This window comes from Symphalangus syndactylus, chromosome 16 (assembly GCF_028878055.3).
Source record: "Symphalangus syndactylus isolate Jambi chromosome 16, NHGRI_mSymSyn1-v2.1_pri, whole genome shotgun sequence".
NCBI lineage: Eukaryota > Metazoa > Chordata > Mammalia > Primates > Hylobatidae > Symphalangus > Symphalangus syndactylus.
Window position 1 is genome coordinate 101,347,879 of NC_072438.2, and position 22,404 is coordinate 101,370,282.

At 53.0% G+C, this 22,404-nt stretch overlaps 1 protein-coding gene across 8 annotated transcripts in view; it reads right to left on the reverse strand.

Moving 5' to 3' along the window:
- CEP72 (centrosomal protein 72) overlaps window positions 1-22,162 on the reverse strand; it is a 38,949-nt gene extending 16,787 nt beyond the window's left edge. For 4 of the 8 annotated variants that reach the window (XR_010116282.1, XR_010116283.1, XM_063619620.1 and 1 more), the window contains exons 1-5: window positions 22,024-22,129; window positions 15,127-15,254; window positions 13,874-14,066; window positions 9,778-9,886; window positions 607-785 (exon numbers count right to left, since the gene is read on the reverse strand). Coding sequence is in view for 5 of the 8 variants with exons in the window: in XM_063619620.1 (XP_063475690.1) it covers window positions 607-785; window positions 9,778-9,886; window positions 13,874-14,066; window positions 15,127-15,254; window positions 22,024-22,105 (691 nt within the window). In the remaining 3 variants the exon portion in view is untranslated. Of the gene's footprint in view, window positions 1-606; window positions 786-9,777; window positions 9,887-13,873; window positions 14,067-15,126; window positions 15,255-16,400; window positions 16,675-22,023 lie in introns of those variants that run through there. The other 4 variants (XR_010116281.1, XM_055245991.2, XM_055245987.2 and 1 more) reach the window with 3 other exon arrangements.
- Window positions 22,163-22,404: the final 242 nt, after the last annotated feature.

A 22,404-nucleotide genomic window follows, 5' to 3' on the forward strand; every position in this document is an offset into this window, starting at 1 on the left:
GGCTCGGGCACCGCTGCCGCGGGACAGATGTCCTTGCACAGATGAACCTAAGACTTCAGCCCAAACTCAGGTCTCCACCTGCTGTTTCCATGAAAAGTTCTCAGAAACTCACAATGGAGGTGGAATAAATGAAGCTAAAGCCTATCAGCACATCCCAGTGGAGGGCGGTGCCACCGGGCAATGGAGTCTCCGTGACACCCGTGTTGGGATCTAAAGGTCTACAAGTGGCGGCCTGAGCTCAGGGTTTCCTACAAGCTCAGTGACTATGCCCCCCTGCAGCTGCCTCAGATGTCAGCCCCACTTCCCACAGGATACTAGGCTTCTTGTCTATTTTAGACAGTTTGCCTTTTCCTGTGATCTCAGAAGGATACAATTTAAACCATCATGCAGTATGACTATCTATACTCAAATACCTTAACTTTCTCCTTTTGTAACTCTGTAGTCCAAATGGCTGGCATTCGAGAGCACACAAAGACACATCATGAAGATTCTACCCTTCAAGGTAAGTCCCACAAAAAGTGCAACTGTGGACTCCAAGGCCAGTGATGACTATATATATCCCAGAGCCAGCGGCCTCACTGGTGTCCTGGCAGATGAGCAGCGCACCTTGGGAACCACGAGAGTCGGCCTCACACTCCTTCCGGCTGGAGCTCGTGCTCCCAGGAGGCCTGCCGAGATCCCACTCGCACTCTGCAATGAGGTTCAGGACTGCCTCGTCATCTGCGTCCACGACCAGGCTCTGCTTGGCCGAGGCCTCGGTGCACTTGGCTCTGGGGTGGCATGGTCTGTAAGGAAAAGCAAACTCATCAGCATCACCCAAGCCAGCCGTATGCTCCGGCCCACGCAGACCTCGAGAAGGAAAATTCCTGCATGGTCCCTGAGGGAAGCAGTGTACTGCAAATGTGGGGCAGTGGGTCTTGTTGCTTCCACTACAGCGATGCTAAAGAGGGACTCACCAAGGACAATCGGTGAGCAACAGCCAGGTAACATGATAACATGACAGCATCCCAGCACTGGACAGAACCCCACCAGGACACGGCCAAATCCCAGCACTGGACAGAACCCCACCAGGACACGGCCAAATCCCTGCACTGGACAGAACCCCACCAGGACACGGCCAAATCCCTGCACTGGACAGAACCCCACCAGGACACGGCCAAATCCCAGCACTGGACAGAACCCCACCAGGACACGGCCAAATCCCTGCACTGGACAGAACCCCACCAGGACACGGCCAAATCCCAGCACTGGACAGAACCCCACCAGGACACGGCCAAATCCCAGCACTGGACAGAACCCCACCAGGACTGGGCCAAATCCCAGCAGTGGACAGAACCCCACCAGGACACGGCCAAATCCCAGCACTGGACAGAACCCCACCAGGACACGGCCAAATCCCAGCACTGGACAGAACCCCACCAGGACACGGCCAAATCCCAGCACTGGACAGAACCCCACCAGGACACGGCCAAATCCCAGCACTGGACAGAACCCCACCAGGACACGGCCAAATCCCTGCACTGGACAGAACCCCACCAGGACACGGCCAAATCCCAGCACTGGACAGAACCCCACCAGGACACGGCCAAATCCCAGCACTGGACAGAACCCCACCAGGACACGGCCAAATCCCTGCACTGGACAGAACCCCACCAGGACACGGCCAAATCCCAGCACTGGACAGAACCCCACCAGGACACGGCCAAATCCCAGCACTGGACAGAACCCCACCAGGACACGGCCAAATCCCAGCACTGGACAGAACCCCACCAGGACACGGCCAAATCCCAGCACTGGACAGAACCCCACCAGGACTGGGACAAATCCCTGCACTGGACAGAACCCCACCAGGACACGGCCAAATCCCAGCACTGGACAGAACCCCACCAGGACACGGCCAAATCCCAGCACTGGACAGAACCCCACCAGGACACGGCCAAATCCCAGCACTGGACAGAACCCCACCAGGACACGGCCAAATCCCAGCACTGGACAGAACCCCACCAGGACACGGCCAAATCCCAGCACTGGACAGAACCCCACCAGGACACGGCCAAATCCCAGCACTGGACAGAACCCCACCAGGACACGGCCAAATCCCAGCACTGGACAGAACCCCACCAGGACACGGCCAAATCCCAGCACTGGACAGAACCCCACCAGGACTGGGACAAATCCCTGCACTGGACAGAACCCCACCAGGACACGGCCAAATCCCTGCACTGGACAGAACCCCACCAGGACACGGCCAAATCCCAGCACTGGACAGAACCCCACCAGGACACGGCCAAATCCCAGCACTGGACAGAACCCCACCAGGACACGGCCAAATCCCAGCACTGGACAGAACCCCACCAGGACACGGCCAAATCCCTGCACTGGACAGAACCCCACCAGGACACGGCCAAATCCCTGCACTGGACAGAACCCCACCAGGACACGGCCAAATCCCAGCACTGGACAGAACCCCACCAGGACACGGCCAAATCCCAGCACTGGACAGAACCCCACCAGGACACGGCCAAATCCCTGCACTGGACAGAACCCCACCAGGACACGGCCAAATCCCAGCACTGGACAGAACCCCACCAGGACACGGCCAAATCCCAGCACTGGACAGAACCCCACCAGGACACGGCCAAATCCCAGCACTGGACAGAACCCCACCAGGACACGGCCAAATCCCAGCACTGGACAGAACCCCACCAGGACACGGCCAAATCCCTGCACTGGACAGAACCCCACCAGGACACGGCCAAATCCCAGCACTGGACAGAACCCCACCAGGACACGGCCAAATCCCAGCACTGGACAGAACCCCACCAGGACACGGCCAAATCCCAGCACTGGACAGAACCCCACCAGGACACGGCCAAATCCCAGCACTGGACAGAACCCCACCAGGACACGGCCAAATCCCAGCACTGGACAGAACCCCACCAGGACACGGCCAAATCCCAGCACTGGACAGAACCCCACCAGGACACGGCCAAATCCCTGCACTGGACAGAACCCCACCAGGACTGGGACAAATCCCTGCACTGGACAGAACCCCACCAGGACACGGCCAAATCCCAGCACTGGACAGAACCCCACCAGGACACGGCCAAATCCCAGCACTGGACAGAACCCCACCAGGACACGGCCAAATCCCAGCACTGGACAGAACCCCACCAGGACACGGCCAAATCCCAGCACTGGACAGAACCCCACCAGGACACGGCCAAATCCCAGCACTGGACAGAACCCCACCAGGACACGGCCAAATCCCAGCACTGGACAGAACCCCACCAGGACACGGCCAAATCCCAGCACTGGACAGAACCCCACCAGGACTGGGACAAATCCCTGCACTGGACAGAACCCCACCAGGACACGGCCAAATCCCTGCACTGGACAGAACCCCACCAGGACACGGCCAAATCCCAGCACTGGACAGAACCCCACCAGGACACGGCCAAATCCCAGCACTGGACAGAACCCCACCAGGACTGGGACAAATCCCTGCACTGGACAGAACCCCACCAGGACACGGCCAAATCCCTGCACTGGACAGAACCCCACCAGGACACGGCCAAATCCCTGCACTGGACAGAACCCCACCAGGACACGGCCAAATCCCAGCACTGGACAGAACCCCACCAGGACACGGCCAAATCCCAGCACTGGACAGAACCCCACCAGGACACGGCCAAATCCCAGCACTGGACAGAACCCCACCAGGACACGGCCAAATCCCAGCACTGGACAGAACCCCACCAGGACACGGCCAAATCCCTGCACTGGACAGAACCCCACCAGGACACGGCCAAATCCCAGCACTGGACAGAACCCCACCAGGACACGGCCAAATCCCTGCACTGGACAGAACCCCACCAGGACACGGCCAAATCCCAGCACTGGACAGAACCCCACCAGGACACGGCCAAATCCCAGCACTGGACAGAACCCCACCAGGACACGGCCAAATCCCAGCACTGGACAGAACCCCACCAGGACACGGCCAAATCCCTGCACTGGACAGAACCCCACCAGGACACGGCCAAATCCCAGCACTGGACAGAACCCCACCAGGACACGGCCAAATCCCAGCACTGGACAGAACCCCACCAGGACACGGCCAAATCCCAGCACTGGACAGAACCCCACCAGGACACGGCCAAATCCCAGCACTGGACAGAACCCCACCAGGACACGGCCAAATCCCAGCACTGGACAGAACCCCACCAGGACTGGGACAAATCCCTGCACTGGACAGAACCCCACCAGGACACGGCCAAATCCCAGCACTGGACAGAACCCCACCAGGACACGGCCAAATCCCAGCACTGGACAGAACCCCACCAGGACACGGCCAAATCCCAGCACTGGACAGAACCCCACCAGGACACGGCCAAATCCCAGCACTGGACAGAACCCCACCAGGACACGGCCAAATCCCAGCACTGGACAGAACCCCACCAGGACACGGCCAAATCCCAGCACTGGACAGAACCCCACCAGGACACGGCCAAATCCCTGCACTGGACAGAACCCCACCAGGACACGGCCAAATCCCAGCACTGGACAGAACCCCACCAGGACACGGCCAAATCCCTGCACTGGACAGAACCCCACCAGGACACGGCCAAATCCCAGCACTGGACAGAACCCCACCAGGACACGGCCAAATCCCTGCACTGGACAGAACCCCACCAGGACACGGCCAAATCCCTGCACTGGACAGAACCCCACCAGGACTGGGCCAAATCCCTGCACTGGACAGAACCCCACCAGGACTGGGCCAAATCCCAGCACTGGACAGAACCCCACCAGGACTGGGCCAAATCCCAGCACTGGACAGAACCCCACTAGGATTGGTTCAAAAATTAAAGTTCTGGAAGGTTCTGTTCTGCTATGTCTTTAACCTGCTATGCAGGTTAAAATTCAAATTATACTTTTCCTAGAACATCCACAAGGAGATACATGTGATCAAGAAAGTTAAGTGTTCCAAATGTCCACTTTCACATTCAGGGAGAATGTTTCCATAATGGCTGAAATCAGAGGTATGTCAGAATAGGACCCACCTTGGCATGGTGACCCTCTATACAGAGAAGAATGTGCTCAAAGGGGACCTTGTTTCCAACAAAGGCAGTTAAGAGATATGTACACAAGACAAACCCAAGGGCAGTGACCAGGAACGCTGCTTTTGTGAGTGGCTCATGACACGACACCTGGTCCACCCAAGGCCAGTCCCACTCCCCGGGGCCTGCGACCTGAGTTCTCCGGAACGCTGCACAAAGAAGGGGGCTGGGTCCTGGGGCCGGGACCTCCCTGAAGCCTGACACTGAGCACAGTTCTGTGGGCATCCCCCACCTCCTCTGTGCCATACAGACATTGACCCATGTCATCTTACACTCTCATCTCCGTGATAATTCACAGATGGGAACTGTGGACAATCTCAACTGAGAGAATCCATGACTGAAGCTTCCACACCGGGACACAATGATTCTGAACGTCCACAAAGACGACCTGGCGGGTGTGTCAATCACTAACCCTCGTGTCTGTGCCACTTCGGTATGAAGCACATTCTGTTCTCATCACCTAGAGGTTAAAAGTCGCGTGTGGTATAAAGAGTAATCTTACGTGCAGTGGCGCTCCGGGTCTGCACTCACCCTGAGAAAGCAGGAAAGTGCATCCACACGTTGCCGCTGGTCACGGTCAGCAGCGTGAATGGCGGGTGAAGACTTTTACTCCCTTTCTTTTCATCAGTTTCTGTGATGTTTGTGACTTTTACACCAATCAAATACTACTGTGAAGTTTTAATATAAGTAAATGTGAAGCCAAGTAAAATACTATTTTTTGACTAGAATACAGCATTTCCAACCACACGGAATATGTGCTTCCTTTATTCCTATATGTATTATAACAAAAGAGAAAAAATTTGAAACAATCTCGTAATCAGAATAAAAATGTATTTGGAGTGGTGTCAGCAAAAAATGGCAAAGAAAAGAGCTCCAAATTCTAGCCCTCCATAAAAAGCAACTATATAAAAAACAAGAAAAGGTATCAGAATGAGCTTTTTTGGAACTCAGAACCCAGCTAGCAACTGTGCAGGAAAACAGCCAGTTTTCAGTACAGACCGTGACTATGACACTCTAACCCGCCGAGTCTGCTCCCCTCTCCCAGCTCAAGGGTAGCTGTGGAAATGCCAGCCTGAGTTCCAGGTACAGGTTTAGCAGCCCTAATCCAAAAGTTCAAAATCCATAACACGCAAAGGAAATGTTAACTAAGAAAAAAGAAAACATGAATAACCGACATAAAAGAGGGGTTATCACCACAGATCCCAGAGACATTAAAAGAGAAACAAAAGAAAAGAATGTGATGAACATCTATCTAGACCCACCAACGTGACAACTCAGATGAGACGACCAGTTCCTTGAAAGAAACCATCTGCCAAAACAGACAAACTGTAGAGATCTCTATTAAAGAAATCAAGTCAATAGTTAATAACCTTCCAAAACAGAAAGTACCAGGCCAGATGGGCTCACTGTACAGAATAAAGTATATCAATTCTCTACAGTATCTGCCAGAAGATGGAAGCAGAGAGATGACTTCCTAACTCATTCTATGCGGTCAGCACGACCCTAAAACCAAAACCAGACAAAGACAATACAAGAAAACCACAGGCCAGTATCTCTTATGAATAGACACAAAAGTCCTCAATAAAAAAATCAGCAAACTGAATCCAACAATCCAACAGAATTCCATACCACGATCAGGCAGGATTTATTCTAGGTATACACAGCTGGCTCAACACTGACTTCTATTTCTCTTACAGACAGGGTCTCACTCTGTCACCCAGGTTAGAGTGCAGTGGTGCGGTCATAGCTCACCGCAGCCTCCAACTCCCAGGCTCAGGGATCTTCCCGCCTCCCGAGTAGCTGGGACTACAGGCACGCACCACCATACCCAGTTAATTAAAAAAAAAAGTTTCCTTACAGACAGAGTCTCACTATGTTGTCCAGCCTGGTCTCCAACTCTTGGCCTCAAGCAATCCTCCCACCTTGGCCTCCCAAAGCACTGAGATTCCAGGTGTGAGCCACTGTGCCTGGCCCGGTTCAACGCCTGAAAATCCTTCAAAGCAACAGGCTGAAGGAGAAAATCACAAGATCACATCATAGATGCAGAAAAAGCACTTGACAAAACGTAACACTCCTTCATGATTCCTTTCAGCAAACTGGGAGTAGAAGACAGCCTTCTCCGCGTGAAGACAACACCTATCATCCATGGTCAGCAGGCGCAAGGCTGCACTGGAAACCAGATGCTCTCCTACCAAGACAGGAGGTGAGGCAAGATGCTCCCTCTCGCCAGACTTCCCAACGTCATGCTGGAAGCCCCAGATAAGGCAGTAAGATGAGAAAAGGAAATAAAAGGTATACCGATCCGGAAGGAATAAAACTGTTCACAGATGACGTGATTTTCTTTTAAAAAACGACAAAGAATCCACAAGAAAACCTCATGAAACTAACAAGTGATGACAGCCAGGGTGCAGGATTCCAGGAGTCAGGAGTGGCACTGTGCACGCCCCCCACCCCACCCTCCGCCGATGACAGCCAGGGTGCAGGATTCCAGGTGTCAGGAGTGGCACTGTGCCGCCCCCCCCCCCCCCCAACACCCTCCGCCAATGATAGCCAGGGTCCAGGATTCCAGGTGTCAGGAGTGGTGCTGTGCCCCCTCCCCCTACCCCACCCTCCGCCAATGACAGCCAGGGTGCAGGATTCCAGGTGTCAGGAGTGGTGCTGTGCCCCCTCCCCCTACCCCACCCTCTGCTGATGACAGCCAGGGTGCAGGATTCCAGGTGTCAGGAGTGGTGCTGTGCCCCCTCCCCCTACCCCACCCTCCGCCAATGACAGCCAGGGTGCAGGATTCCAGGTGTCAGGAGTGGTGCTGTGCCCCCTCCCCCTACCCCACCCTCTGCTGATGACAGCCAGGGTCCAGGATTCCAGGTGTCAGGAGTGGTGCTGTGCCCCCTCCCCCTACCCCACCCTCCGCCAATGACAGCCAGGGTGCAGGATTCCAGGTGTCAGGAGTGGTGCTGTGCCCCCTCCCCCTACCCCACCCTCTGCTGATGACAGCCAGGGTGCAGGATTCCAGGTGTCAGGAGTGGTGCTGTGCCCCCTCCCCCTACCCCAACCTCCGCCAATGACAGCCAGGGTGCAGGATTCCAGGTGTCAGGAGTGGTGCTGTGCCCCCTCCCCCTACCCCACCCTCTGCCGATGACAGCCAGGGTGCAGGATTCCAGGTGTCAGGAGTGGCGCTGTGCCCCCACCTCCCGCCCAAAAGATATGTTGAAGTCCTTAACCCAGTGCCTGGGAATGCAACCTTTCTTGGAAACAGCGTCTTACAGAGGCAATCAAATTACCATGAGGCCATTAAGGTGGGCCCTGATCCATGATCACTGGTGTCCTTCTAAGAAGGGGAAACCTGGCCCCGTAGAGACAGGCACAGAGGAGAGATTCTGTGAAGAGACACAGGGGAAGACGGCCTGTGAGAGCAGGGCTGGAGGGAGGCCCTCCGAGACAAACAACACCAGCGGCTGCATAGACCACCAGCAGCCAGGAGGGGCACGGAACAGCTTCTCCCACACGGCTCACATGAGCAGAAGGTGCAGGTACTAGAGTGCCGCTGTCCACGCAGCAAGTAGCCTGGTTTGAAATGGGGTCGGGCGGGGGGTGCTGCAGGGCCGGTATCTGAGGGAAGAGGCGATCCCAAGGACGCAGAGCCATTTTGGAGACACTGGAACAGAAGTCAGCAAAAAACGGCCCAAATGGGGCCCCTGCCTGCGCTGTGGGCGGGCATCTTACGGGCACACCGTCCTGGCTTCTGTACTGCCACTGGCTGCCTCTGCCCTGCAAAGGCAGAGCTAAGAAGATGGGACAGGTCACGCAGCCTCCAGGGCCCAAAACAATCACACAAAAAGCTGACTGACCCGTGCACTAGGAGTTTAAAACGAGTAGAGGCACCTCACACAAGAAAAAAAAGATTTGATTAAAAGCCTCAGACAAGACAAACGGTACTCAAGAAAGTGTACAATCCGACCACTTCCCACGGCTATGCAGACAGAGTCCACTGATTTCTGCCCCTTGAATCAACCCATAAACAAAGCACGAAGTCTCTCTAGGGTTTTGGGATACACGCAGATACTATCAACCGAACATAGAAATGCAGGCAGCAGGGCTGGGGCTGCAAGGGGAAGCAGGCCCGGCTCACACACACGCCCACGGTCTCCGGAGGCCGCCTCACCAGCACCAGCCACGGGGAGGGAGACAGGAGGGCGCATCCCGGCACCGTCACACAAAGGGCGGGGGAGGAAGGAGTCCTCCTCCATCCAGGCAGGCGGGTCCTGCTGAACGTGCTCACGGCCAGAAATGGGATTTGGTTGGATGGGCAGCTAAGAAAGTAACTGAAGCGAGAGCTAGAAGCAGAGGCAACCACAGACGTGAGAGCTGCCAGCCCTGGGAAGAGGGACATGACAAGCCCTTTGCTGAGTTGATTTTACACATATTACCTTAATCAACAGTTTCAATATTAGAAATAACTCCTAGGAATGTGGAGAACAGGAGAGAGGCCCCGTCCCACCGTCCACTGAGTCCCCGCTGGCCGGGCTCTACCTTCCTCCCTCCTGGTGTCCGCCCCTGGAGAGTGACTGGCACACAGTGAATGACGTTCAGTTAATCCTCCTGATGGCAGGCCAGTCAGAAACACTCTGGGCATCCGTAGCACTTCCGTTCATACCTGCCCTCTTTCAAAGATGCTGGGATGCTCTCTTTTGAATCGAGTGAGTCCTCTGATGCAAAATGCAGTCGGGAAGCCTTCCGCTCGCTCTCTCTCACGGGGCGATCGTCTAGAAGAAAAGGCCACAGAAGACTGCGCAGGTGGCAAGAGGCGGGCGGCTGCATCCACCCTGGGGCATCTACACAGGGCAGGGTGTCCATCCCCTCAGGGCCAGCCCTGCTCCCACTGACCTAGCACCGGAATGCTGGGCTCTGGTGGTCCCACAGCTTCCCGGAGATGCCCAGCGTGGTGCTGAGGCCGCCTGTCCCTCAGAGCTCACTGCTGCGCACAGGAGCAGCCGCACACACACACGCACACCCTTTCTCTAAAGTGCACACCGGGTGTGGGGTGGGATTCTCAAGTCACACTCGGGTAACCCAGAGAAGCCTCCACGGAGGGAGCCTGCCCGGCCCGAGAGGCTGCAACTTCCAGGAGGCCTTTTGGGTCTGTGCTTAGGGCTGGGCCTCAGGGACGTGCGTACCTGGGGCCACCAGGCTTCCCACCCAAGAACTCCTGGAGCTTCCTCATGTAAATCCCCGAAGATAAGAAGGTCCCCAGGCCTCCAACCTTGGCGCTTTGGAACTTGCAACACATCTTAACCCCCATTTGTAACGTGAATTCTGTGACAAGTTCCCATGCTGCCTCCATTTAGCCTACAGCACGTCCTGAAAACCATAGCATCACAGTAAGAAATGAGTAAGTAATAGCGCAATATAATGTTCAAAGCAGAAAAACGGAGGAATTCTGATAATCACACAAAGATGCTGAGTCAGAGGCCTCTGCAACCTGGGGCGCTCTCCACCCAGCACACAGGACGTCCCCAGGAGACACGTGCACCAGGAGACCTGCCCCCCGACCCCACCATCCGGCAACCTTTCCACCCCGGCCTTCACCCGCCCTGCACTAACAACGCGTAGCTCTCTGCCCACCGAGACTTTGCCTCACTGCTGAGTCAGTTCCAAATCCCGCACTCCAAGAACATTTCTCTCAACTGTTGTGTAAATTCTAACGCAGCACGTCCGAAGCCAACTGTAAACCCACCTTCACCCCAAGCCCACCCTCTCCTGCTGGCGCAGTCTCCCCAGACGCCGCCTCCACCCCACACGCAGGCCCTTGCTATCTGCCTCCTCCACCACCAGGGCCTCTCCATGACCCTGGCGGAGCCAAGGACCGAGCCCCTCCGGGAGGCACCACGCGGGGCAGCAGGCTGTCCCGGCGGCCCAGCGCCTCCGTGCTGCCCGCAGTGCCTCTGACTGCCAGCGCCACTGCTGGAAGCATCTGTCACGTGCGGCAAGACTGTTGTGTTCCTTCTCTGTAGAAACACTAAGATTCTGAATCTAAAACTTGGATGACAGAGGCAATGATTTAGAACTGAAGATTCCAAAAATTATCCAGAATAAGGACTGTAGCTCCTGAAACAGCCAAACTCAACTGTTTATGAGTTACTTGGTTAATCAGCCAAATAAACGCTACAAACTAGGCGCTTATTCCTCCCAAACCTCTTACAATTAAACAGCAAAATCCTAATTGGGTTTGGAAACAGACAGTGTGTCTTGGGGGGTCCACTGTTAATACTCACGGCCCCATCCCAGGGGACAGAGTGTCAGGCAGCGCAGCCAGGCTCTCAGGTGGCCAGCACCACGCATGCACGCCGCATGCTCCCAAGGAGGCGCTCCTTGCTGCCAAGAGCTGCAGCACAGAACTCTATCCACACTGCTCAGGCTCTGGAAGGCCAGCAGCAGGGCCTGTCCAGGGCCCAGCACTTGCCACATAAGCGGGTGAGCCAGGGTCTTCCCTGACAGTGATGTTGGGAGCTAGGTCTCACTTTGGCCACACAGACGCCCTGAGCGCCTCCCAGCCCTTGCAGAGCAACAAATGCACCCCCAGTCGCTGCCCTCCCATCTGATGCTCCTGCCACTGCCAACTGCCGGCCCCCAGTGCCCAGGGTAGCTGAACTCCTGCAGAAGCAAAGTCCACCAGGACCCAGGGATACTGTCAGCTTCTCAAGTCACTTTTAGAAGGTCAGAGAAAAATTGTTTTGATCGTTAGTTACTAAAAAATGGTCAAACTGTGGCAGACTGGGGCATTCTCACAAGAGGACTCCTTTAAACATTTCAATCCATACCACTAACCTACACTATCACCAAACAGAGGCTGTGTGTGCTGCATGCTGACAGACAGCTCTTTCCAGCATCTCCAGAAGCTTCTCCAAGTAGCAAAGCAGTGCAGTTTAAAATGTTAGAATTTGGCCAGGCTCAGTGGCCCACGCCTGTATTCCCAGCACTTTGGGAGGCCAGGGTGGGCAGATCACTTGAGGCCAGGAGTTTGAAACCAGCCTGGCCAACATGGCAAAACCCCATCTCTACTAAAAAGACACAAATTAGCAGGGCATGCTGGCACGCGCCTGTAATCCCAGCTACTTGGGAGGCTGAGGCAGGAGTATTGCTTGAACCCGGGAGGCGGAGGTTGCAGTGAGCTGAGATCACGCCACTGCACTCCAGCCTGGGCAACGAAGCAAGACTATGTCCCAAAAATTAAATAAAATGTGAGAATTCCATTTACAAACACGTGTGATCACATCGCCGTCAAGACACCACAGGCCAGCCCTCCCTGTGATGAGGTGACACGGCCCTGCACGGCTCCACAACGGCCCCAGACAGCCTGCCCAGTCTACTCGCTGAGGCGCCCAGGCGCTCCTCCACCCGTTTTCCCACCTCCTGTGTGCAGCTTTGCACATGAACTTCACGGGGCTGACAGGGTGACGGCTGCCGGGTGTTCATCTGGTGGGTGGCAAAACCCCAGCTGGCCCTCAGTCCCGACGCCCACAACAGACATTACCCAGGGGCTGGGCACATCACCCACCAACGTGCTTCAGCTGCGGGGCCTCCTTCAGCTGCTGTTTACTTGAAATTGACATACAAATCTCAGTTCTCTAAAAGAACCTGAATGCTCCCACAGCCGTGGAAAACAGCCTGTTCAGGGCACTCGCAGTGGGAGAAAGTGTTCTGTCCTCTGTGATTCTGTTGGTCTTTTGCTCTAACAAGATAGTCAGGACTCTGTGATTCTTTTGTTTTTGATAAGGTCCTAGGTTCTTAGTAGGAGGGGCAGGTGTTGAACAGCGGTGCATGGTAGGTCTGACCCTAACAACAGAAATAACCAGTGAACGTTTATAGGCCCCTGGCCATGCCGGGCAGTCTGGGAGCTTACAGATATTAACTCAGGTCTCCCCACCACGACATGTCAACACGGCATTCTTATCCCCCCACTTCACACAGGAGGACTGAGGTAAGAGACCCTGCACCCTCTTCTTCCCCCATGGACTCTGGTCAGTGTGCCCCTGGGCTGAGGCCCCAGCTCTCTCCTGGATCTGTGACTTGGGGTAGGGTCAGCAGAGGCGCCACCAGGCGCTCACAGCAACGGCAACAGCAACAATGCCTCCGGGGAGGCAGGAGGCGGACGGGAAGGTGACCTGTGGCTGCCCCAACCCAGGGACCCTCCCTACTGGGCATCGCTGTGGGAGCCCTGGAAGTTCTGCCTACAAGACTGTCATGGAAACCCTTTTCTTTCAGGAGCATGATCCAAAGGTCACTGCACGTCCCCTCCCGACCCTGTCCCAGTGGCGGGGCGTGGGGGACAATGATCTACTTGTCCTGTGTGCTTCCAAGTGGGGCAAAACCAGGCAGTGTCCTGTTTAGCTGCACCTGAGACGACGCCCGGGTGCTATGCGAGGAAACAGGACAGGAGATGTTCAGGAACGTGCCCAAGTCCAGCAGCCATGACGCAGAGCGCCGGAACAGGACAGGGCAGCCTGGTCCAGGGTTGTGCTCCCACGGCCCCAGCCCTGCGCCCTCCCAGGGTGCTCTCCTTCCAGCCCTGTCCTGTCCAGACACAGGGCTGCTAGAGCTGTGTGTCTGCAGGAACTCAAGCCATCAGTGTAGAAAACCAACTCCCTGTTCCAGAAGGAATCAAGCATGTGACGTTGAGCACACAGATACCCACCAGGACTCCCATACCCCGCGGGGACAAAAGCGTGAGCATGGCCCTGCCTGACGCCTACCCAGCTGCCGGAGCTTGGGGAGCAGGTGCACAACAAAAAGGCGGTAGTCAGGCTCAACCTTCGCCACAGGGTTCAGCCGGAAGTCCACGTCCATGAGCTCAGTTAAGGCGTGGAGCCGAAACACTTCTGCCAACGAGGAGATGCAGTTGTAGTAGAGATTGAGACTCTCCAATGCAGTCAGGTACTGAATGCCCTGTCAATAGGAAAACAGTGAACTTGTTCACACTTTAAAAAAGAAATACACAGTGAAATAAGCCAGCAACACACACTGACCAACGAACTTAATAAATGCATTTGCAATAAATACATGTCATTACCAGCAAAAGTAGAAAAATGAAACACGTTCTCATCTGTGAAGTTCTCTGGGCCCCACGTGGTGAGATGATCGTTTATGGAACCCACATGTGCCGCAGCGTGATGCAACTAAGCACAGCTAATATCTACTGAGGCCTCGGTGTGCAGCAAGCTGAGTGATTTGCACGCACAATTTCATTTAATTCACATGCCGCCCTACGGGGTGAGAACCGTCAGGGCGGCCCACGTGGTGAGATGATCGTTTATGGAACCCACATGTGCCACGGCGTAATGCAACTAAGCACAGCTAGCATCTACTGAGGCCACCTCAGTGAGCACCAAGCTGAGTGATTTACACGCACAATTTAATCCACACGTCACCCTACAGGTGAGAACCATCAGGGAGGCCCTCCCCCCCTTCACAGATGAGAAAGCTGAGGCCTGGGAAGGGGGAAAGATGAGGCAGCACTGGGTGCAGCCTGGGCTGGGTCCGCATCTGACTTGGAGCAGACTCCCCAGCTGGTGTCAGACGCGGCCTCCATAATGCTCAGGCACCACGCCCGGGGCAGGCGTATCCCACGGTTCTATCCGCGCCAATCAGGCCATGGCAGGTGTGCACAGCTCCCCTCACCACCACCTAGGCATCTCCCTCCAGGGTGACCCCGCCAGGAGCCCAGGAGGCAGCCCCAGGGCCACTGCGCTGCCACTCACTAAGTCTCAGGGGTCTCATTTCATTTCCTTTAAAGATATAACCATCGTCATCAGAGGGCTACAACACAGCGTAACGTGATGTGTATGAAATGTAGCCCACGGTAAACACAAAAAAACACAACACAAAGTGTACCATTTACAGGTATAAGCAGAGGGTTACAAAACAGACTCCGTTTCTGCGGTGAATGGACTTTCCACTGATGTTGATAGCAATAAATTTTCTTTTAAGAAAGAGACCTAAAACTTACCTCCAGACTAACCAATGAGTTGCGCGAGAGATCCAAAGATTTCAGACCCGTTAAACTCATCAGAGAATGTCCCAGGTGGGTAATCTTCTCTTGGTAAGTTCCAGGAATAGACAATGACCGAAGCTCAGCTAAGAATAAAAAAACATTACGAGATTTTAATCTCTTATTTTGCAAACAATTATTATAATAACAGTCAAGTTCTTGGTGTTTGGATATAGAGTAGAAACTGACACAGATTCTTGGTTTAATTCAACTTTACTCAGGCTCCTGAATCTTCTCCTCGGCCATCTGTGCCCTTCCTTGTAAAGTCCAGTTTAGTGCGGCCAAAACCCCCACCCTCAGTATCTGCTCAGGTTCCTCATCCCCAGATCCCACAGGTGGTGTCTGGTCACCCTGGCCTCTCTTATGCAATAATCCTGTTCGGTCGGTTTAGCCCAAATCCCCTTATTCCTCACGTGTCCTCTCAGTCATGTGCCATCCACTGCCCCTGCCCTGATCCTCGGCTATAAACTACCCCCAGGCCCCTGCTGTACTTGGAGTTGAGCTCCATCTCTCTCCCCCACTGCAAAATCCCAGCGCAGTGGCCCCAGGCCCACCTCGATGGTTCTGAATAAAGCCTTCCTCACCGTGCCTGACAAGGGTCATTCAAAACATTTCTTCCTCTAACAGTATATGTAAAAAGATTGAAAGACAAATGTTAACACAAGTGTCCTATTGTGGAATAAATCCCTTTATTTTCCCCCTTACACATTTCTGTATTTTCAGCTTTTCTTGGAGAGATATGTACCCTCGTAATCTGAAAGAGGCACCTAGAACCCAGTGCAATTCCTTTGGAGGTGGAATATCAGCACTGACAAGCAAGGAATGTACCTGAAGTTTCAGCTTATGTTTATCTCTACAATACCTCCAAGCCCACACGCTTCTTCCCACCTTTACTGCCTCTCCCTCCAAAACCGTCTCTCCCCAGGAACACCTTCTAAACCATCTCCCGCCTCCACTTCTGGCTGCTCAATTCTGTCACCCCTTGCAGCCATCACCATCTGAAACCCACTAGTTGGGTAACCTCTCTGCTGTCCTCCTGTTACAACTGTGGTTGGGCTGTGCAAGCTCCGCGCACCCCATAAGCAGTCATTACATCAACGTTAACTACAAGATGAAAGTTTCCATAACCACAAAGGCAGTTTAGATCCGAATACGTCAATCCTCTCCTGGGAACATTTATGTTTTAGAATAGGTTTTGTTTTTTTTGTTTCTGTTTTGAGATGGAGTCTTACTCTGTTGCCCAGGCTGAAGTACCATGGTGCGATTTCGGCTCACTGCAACCTCCACCTCCTGGGTTCAAGTGCGTCTCCCGCCTCAGTCTCCCGAGTAGCTGGGATTACAGGGACGTGACACCACATCCGGCTAATTTTTGTATTTTTGGTAGAGACGGCGTTTCTACTAAAACCCCACGTTTCCCTGTTTCCTCAGGTAGCCCTCAGGCATCCCAGGTGCAGCTAAACAGAAGGACGCTGCCTGGTTTTGCCCCACTTGGAGGCACACAGGACAAGCAGCTCATTGTCCCCCATACCCTGCCACCGGGACAGGGTCAGGAGGGGACAAGGTGCATTGACCTTTGGCTCATGCTCCTGAAGGAAAAGGGTTTCCGTGACAGTCTTATGGTTTCCTGACCATGTTGGCCAGGCTGGTCTCGAACTCCTGACCTCAAGTGATCCATCCACCTCAGCCTCCCAAAGTGCTGGGACTACAGGCATGAGTCACCACGCCCAACCAGAATGTGTTTTGATTAAGTTTAAAATTTGGTTTGAGCTCCTCCAGTTCCAGGCAACATGGAGGGGACACACTTCACCTGCTCCTCCCGCACATTAGACCCACCGCCCTGGAGGAAAACATACGGAACAAGCACTGGGGGACTGAAAGGAACAGAAGCCAACCAGCCAGGGGCCTCAGCACTCGAGAGAGAACCCAGCGCTGAGTCCCTGGCTTGACTCTGGGGTTTTGTTTCTGCTTATCTACTACACATCCCACTCCGGGTGCTACAGAAGCCAGCAGCCCAGAAACACCAAAAGACCAAAAACCGTAAGCCTGCTCTCGACGGCCAAAGGCCCAGGAGGGGCCTGGCAGGACAGACTGTCTGCACATCACCAGCCCTCCTGCAACCACACACACTGTTCACATCATCAGCCCTCCTGCAAGCAAACCCCCACCCACCCACCCACACACAACCACACACCCACCCACAACCACACACACACACACAACCACACACACACACACACACCCTCGTCCACCTGGCACCAGGAGGGGCCTTGCAGGACACTTTCACATCATCAACCCTCCTGCAACCACACACACTTCACATCATCAACCCTCCTGCAACCACACACACTTCACATCATCAGCCCTCCTGCAAGCAAACCCCCACTTGCACACACACACACACACAAATGCCCCTCGTACACCTGGCCTTGCGCAGCAGCCAGCACTGGGGTGTGAGAATGGATCCTGACTGCTGTCCTGGCCTGGCTAGAACGAGGTGGTGCCCTTCACCCTCCCAGCCAGCAGGGTCTGCCAGAGGCCGTGGGTGAGACAAGAGCTCCACGACTGTGCCGGCAACAAGGTGGCACCCAGCAGGCTCGAGTGAGGAGTCTTCTCAAGTAAGAGGATTTAAACAGGAAGCAGAGTCTCATGACATCATACCCAGCATGTCCACAATACGATAAAAAATGACCAAGAACCAGAAAAAGGGCAATTTGAATGAGAAAACACAGTCAAACAACAGATACCACCAAGAGAGAACACAGAAGTCAGGTCTAACAAGGATTTTAAAGTGACTGTCATAAAAAATACTTCAATGAACAATTACAAACCCTTGAGACAAAGGGAAAATAGCCTTAGCAAAGAAACAGAAGATATAAAGAACAAACAGATAGAAATTTCAAAGAAAAATACAGTAACAAAAAAATCACAAGAGCAGTTTAATAGCAAAATGGAGATGACAGATGAAAACTGTAAAACTGTAGAGAAAAACGAAGAGAACTTGTCACAAGCAGACCTGCCCTAAGACAATTGCTGAAGAAATTTTTTCAAATATAAAGGAAAAACAAAAGAAAGAAACCTAGAGCATTGTGGAATACAGAAAAAATAACGGAACAGATAAACATGCAAATAAATATGTTTCCTCCTGAGTTATTGAAAAGGCTAGGTATTTAAAAAAATCGTAATAATATGGTTCTCAAGGTATACAGAGGAAATACTTAAGACAACTAAATTGTAAAGGGGAGAGGATAGAGACCTAAATGGTGATAAAGTTTCTGTATTTCACTTAGAAGTGGTAAAATATCTGTACAAGTAAACTGTGTTGAATGACATAAATACATTGTAATTTGTATAGCCACCACTATGAAAACCATACAAGGAGATATACACCAAAACATAACAGATAAATCAAAATGAGACACTAAAAATATTCGAGTAAGTCACAGGAGGCAGGAAAAACGGTAACAGAAGAAAAAACACAGGAAACAATCAAAAAACAATAAAATGGCACACTTAAGTTCTAATATTTAACAATTAGATTAAATGTAAATGGCCTAAAACACTACTACAAGACAGAGATTAGCAGAGTGAATAAAAATAATGAACCAGGAAACTAATTTCAAATATAAAGATACAGGTAGGTTAAAAGTTCAAAGCAAATGGATAGGAAAAGATACGCCATGCAAAAACCAATCAAAAGAAGCTACAGTAACAACAGTAACATCAAGTAAGACAGATGTCTCAACAAAGAAAATTACCAGGGAAAAGAGAGGAAGAAGGTCCAGCCACGGTGGCTCACACTTGTAATCCCGGCATTTTGGGAGTCCGGCAGAGATCACCTGAGGTCAGGAGTTCGAGACTAGCCTGGCCAACATGGAGAAACCCCATCTCTACTAAACATACAAAAATTAGGCAGGCGTGGTGACAGGTGCCTGTAATCCCAGCTACTCGGGAAGCTGAAGCAGAGGAATCATGTGAACCTGGGAGGCGGAGGTTGCAGTGACCCAAGATCGTGCCACTGCACTCCAGCCTGGGGGACAAGAAGGAAACTCTGTCTCAAAAAAAAAAAGAGGGAGACTACATATACTAAAAGGGTCAGTCCGCTAAGAAGGTATAAAAATCCTAGCTATGTAATTCAACAAATAGAGATTCAAAACATAGAAAGTGAAAAAAGAAATAGACAAATCCACAATTATAGTTAAGAGTTCCAGACCCCTCTCTCAGTCATTAATAGAGTCACTAGAGAGAAAATCAGCAAGGATACAGAAGAACTGAACAATACCATCAACCAACAGGATCTAATTGATATTTATGTATTTACATAACACTCCACTCAACAACGGAATACACACACATTCAAGTGCACCTGGAACATTCAACAACATAGACCAGATGCTGGATCATAAAACAAACCTTGACAAATTTAAAAGAATTAAAATCATACAGATTATGTTCTGGCCATAATGGAATCACACAGAAAAATAACAAGAAAATAGCCACACATGGAACGTTAAAAACATACTCCTAAAATTCCACAGGTCAGGCCGGGCGCGGTGGCTCATGCCTGTAATCCCAGCACTTTGGGAGGCCGAGGCGGGTGGATCACGATGTCAGGAGATGGAGACCATCCTGGCTAACACGGTAAAACCAGGTCTCTACTAAAAAATACAAAAAAAAAAAAAAAAATTTGCTGGGCGTGGTGGTGGGTGCCTGTACTCTCAGCTACTCGGGAGGCTGAGGCAGGAGAACGGCATGAACCCAGGAGGCAGAGCTTTCAATGAGCCAAGATCGTGCCACTGCACTCCAGCCTGGGTGACAGAGCGAGACTCCACCTCAAAAACAAAACAAACAAACAAAAAATTCACAGGTCAAACAGGAAGTATTGAGGAAAATTCTTAAAATATGCTGAACTGGATGAAAATTAAAATACAACATAACAAAATTTGTGGATACAGCTAAAGTAGTGCTTAGAGGGAAACTTGTGGCACTATTTATAATAGAAAATAAGAAAGTCTCAAATCAATAATCTACAGTTTTGCCTCAAGAATCTAGAAAAAGTATAAAATAAATGCAAAGCAAGCAGAAAGAAGGAAATAAAAAAAAAAGCAGAAATCAATGAAATTTGAAACTAGAAAAACACTGGAGAAAAATCAAACCCAAAGTTGGTTCTTTGAAACTATCAATAACATTCGCAAGCCTCTAGCAAGACTAAAAAAGAAAGAATACACAGATTATCAACATCAGGAAAAGGGATATCCCTGTAAACCTTGTAGCACTAATCAGGGAAGAAGGGAGGACTTGGTGTGTCCCGAGGTCAGCTGCCCTCTCACCTGCTTCCTCAGAGCCACGTGGTGCCTACTGCCTCAGGATCAGGTGGACTTTGTCACGAGGTTACAGTTCCCCTTAACTACTCTACAGATAATAACTTGGACATTATAAACCGTTAAGTTTTCCATTTGAGATATTCTTTCAGGACCTGGGGACTGATGCCAGCTGGTCTAAAGGACCCCACAAGCGGATTCACCAAAGAATGCAGTTTCCACACCCTGATAATTCCATGGCCCTTACCTTGACCAATTGACAACACCAATTTTCCAGCCCCTTACAATCCTGTTCCTTCAAAAACCCCAGCTCAGGCTGGGTGTGGTGGCTCATGCCTGTAATCCCAGCACTTTGGGAGGCCAAGGCAGGTGGATCACCTGAGATCAGGAGTTCAAAACCAGCCTGGCTAATATGGTGAAACCCTGTCTCTACTAAAAATATAAAAAATTAGCCGGGCGTGGTGGCACGCACTTGTAATCCCAGCTACTCAGGAGGCTGAGTGAATCACCTGAACCTGGGAGGTGGAGGTTGCAGTGAGCTGAGATTGTGCCACTGCACTCCAACCTGGACGACAGAGACTCCGTCTAAAAACAAAAAAAAAACGCTCAGATCTCCTTGGGGAGATGGATTGAGGCCCCCTTCCACCTCCCTGCTGGGCTCCTGCCAGCATTAAACTCCTTCTCTGCTGCAAACCCCGCTGTCTCAGTGTATCGGCCTGTGGCCCCCACAGCACCTGACTGAACCTGTTGGTCCAGTAACACCTGCAGACCACACACAGACATTAACAGGCTAACAACAGAACACCAGGAACAACTCTACACACACTCCACAAGTTAGTTCAAATAAGCCAACTCCACAAAACCCCACACAGCCGGCTCGCGGTGAACTAGTACGAACGGTTCTCTAACAACCAGAGATACAGAATTTGTCATTTAAAACCTTCAAAAACAGAAATTGACATGTCCATATGGTTTCACTGGAAAATTCCAGGAAACATTCAAACAATGAGCACAAACTCTACAGAACCTCTTCTAAATAAAAGAGAAGGCAACACTTCTCAACAGTTTATGAGCTCGGCTTCACCCTGACGCCAAAACCAGACAAAAATAAGCCAACAAGAAGGAAACCGGCCACCAACATCCTCAAGAAGGCTGAGCCCGACAATCACCACAGAGTGGGCCCAGGAGAACCAGGGGGGGGTCCCCAGCGGGAGGGCGGGCTGCGCTCCTGGGCAGCAGGGCTGGCTCCCTCTTCTCAGCGGATGTAACCCCCCAGTCACGGAACCACAGTGGCCCGCTAGACAGGCAGGGGCCGGGACGCGGGAACCCGAACGCGGGGAGGGGCCGCACCTGGGCACGGGCGGTGGGTCGCTCACCTGGGCACGCGCGCCCCGCCCGCCCGCCCGCGACCGTTCCGGACGCCCGCGGCGCCGCGCAGAGGGGTCCCGCCTGCCCACGGCCCGCCGCCGCCCCGAGAAGCTCGGCAACCACCCCCTGCCACCCTCACGCTTGCACCCCCGCCCGCCCTCCGGCGCACCCAGGTCGCGGTGAGGCCCTAGGCCGCTCTTCGCCCGAACTGCCTCCTCGCTCAGCAGCAGCCGAGGCCCAGCCCGCGCCATGTTTCAAACGGAGCCCTCGGACGGCGCCTGCGCGGCGGGGCGGGGCGAGGCTAAGAGAGGGGCGGGGCCTGCGTGGGCGGAACCAAGAGCCTGGCGGGACGGGGCGGGGCCTGCGCGGCGGGGCGGGGGGAAGGGGCGGAGCCTGCGTGGGCGGAACCAAGAGCCTGGCGGGGGTGTCTCCTGAATGGCGGTTCTCCCAGGTCCTGGCCACGCGACCCCAGCCCCCGCCCCAGATAGCGCCCTGTCAAGGCATCACTGGGCGCGGCCGCCTTCTAGGCCCGGGTCCTTGACACACGCCG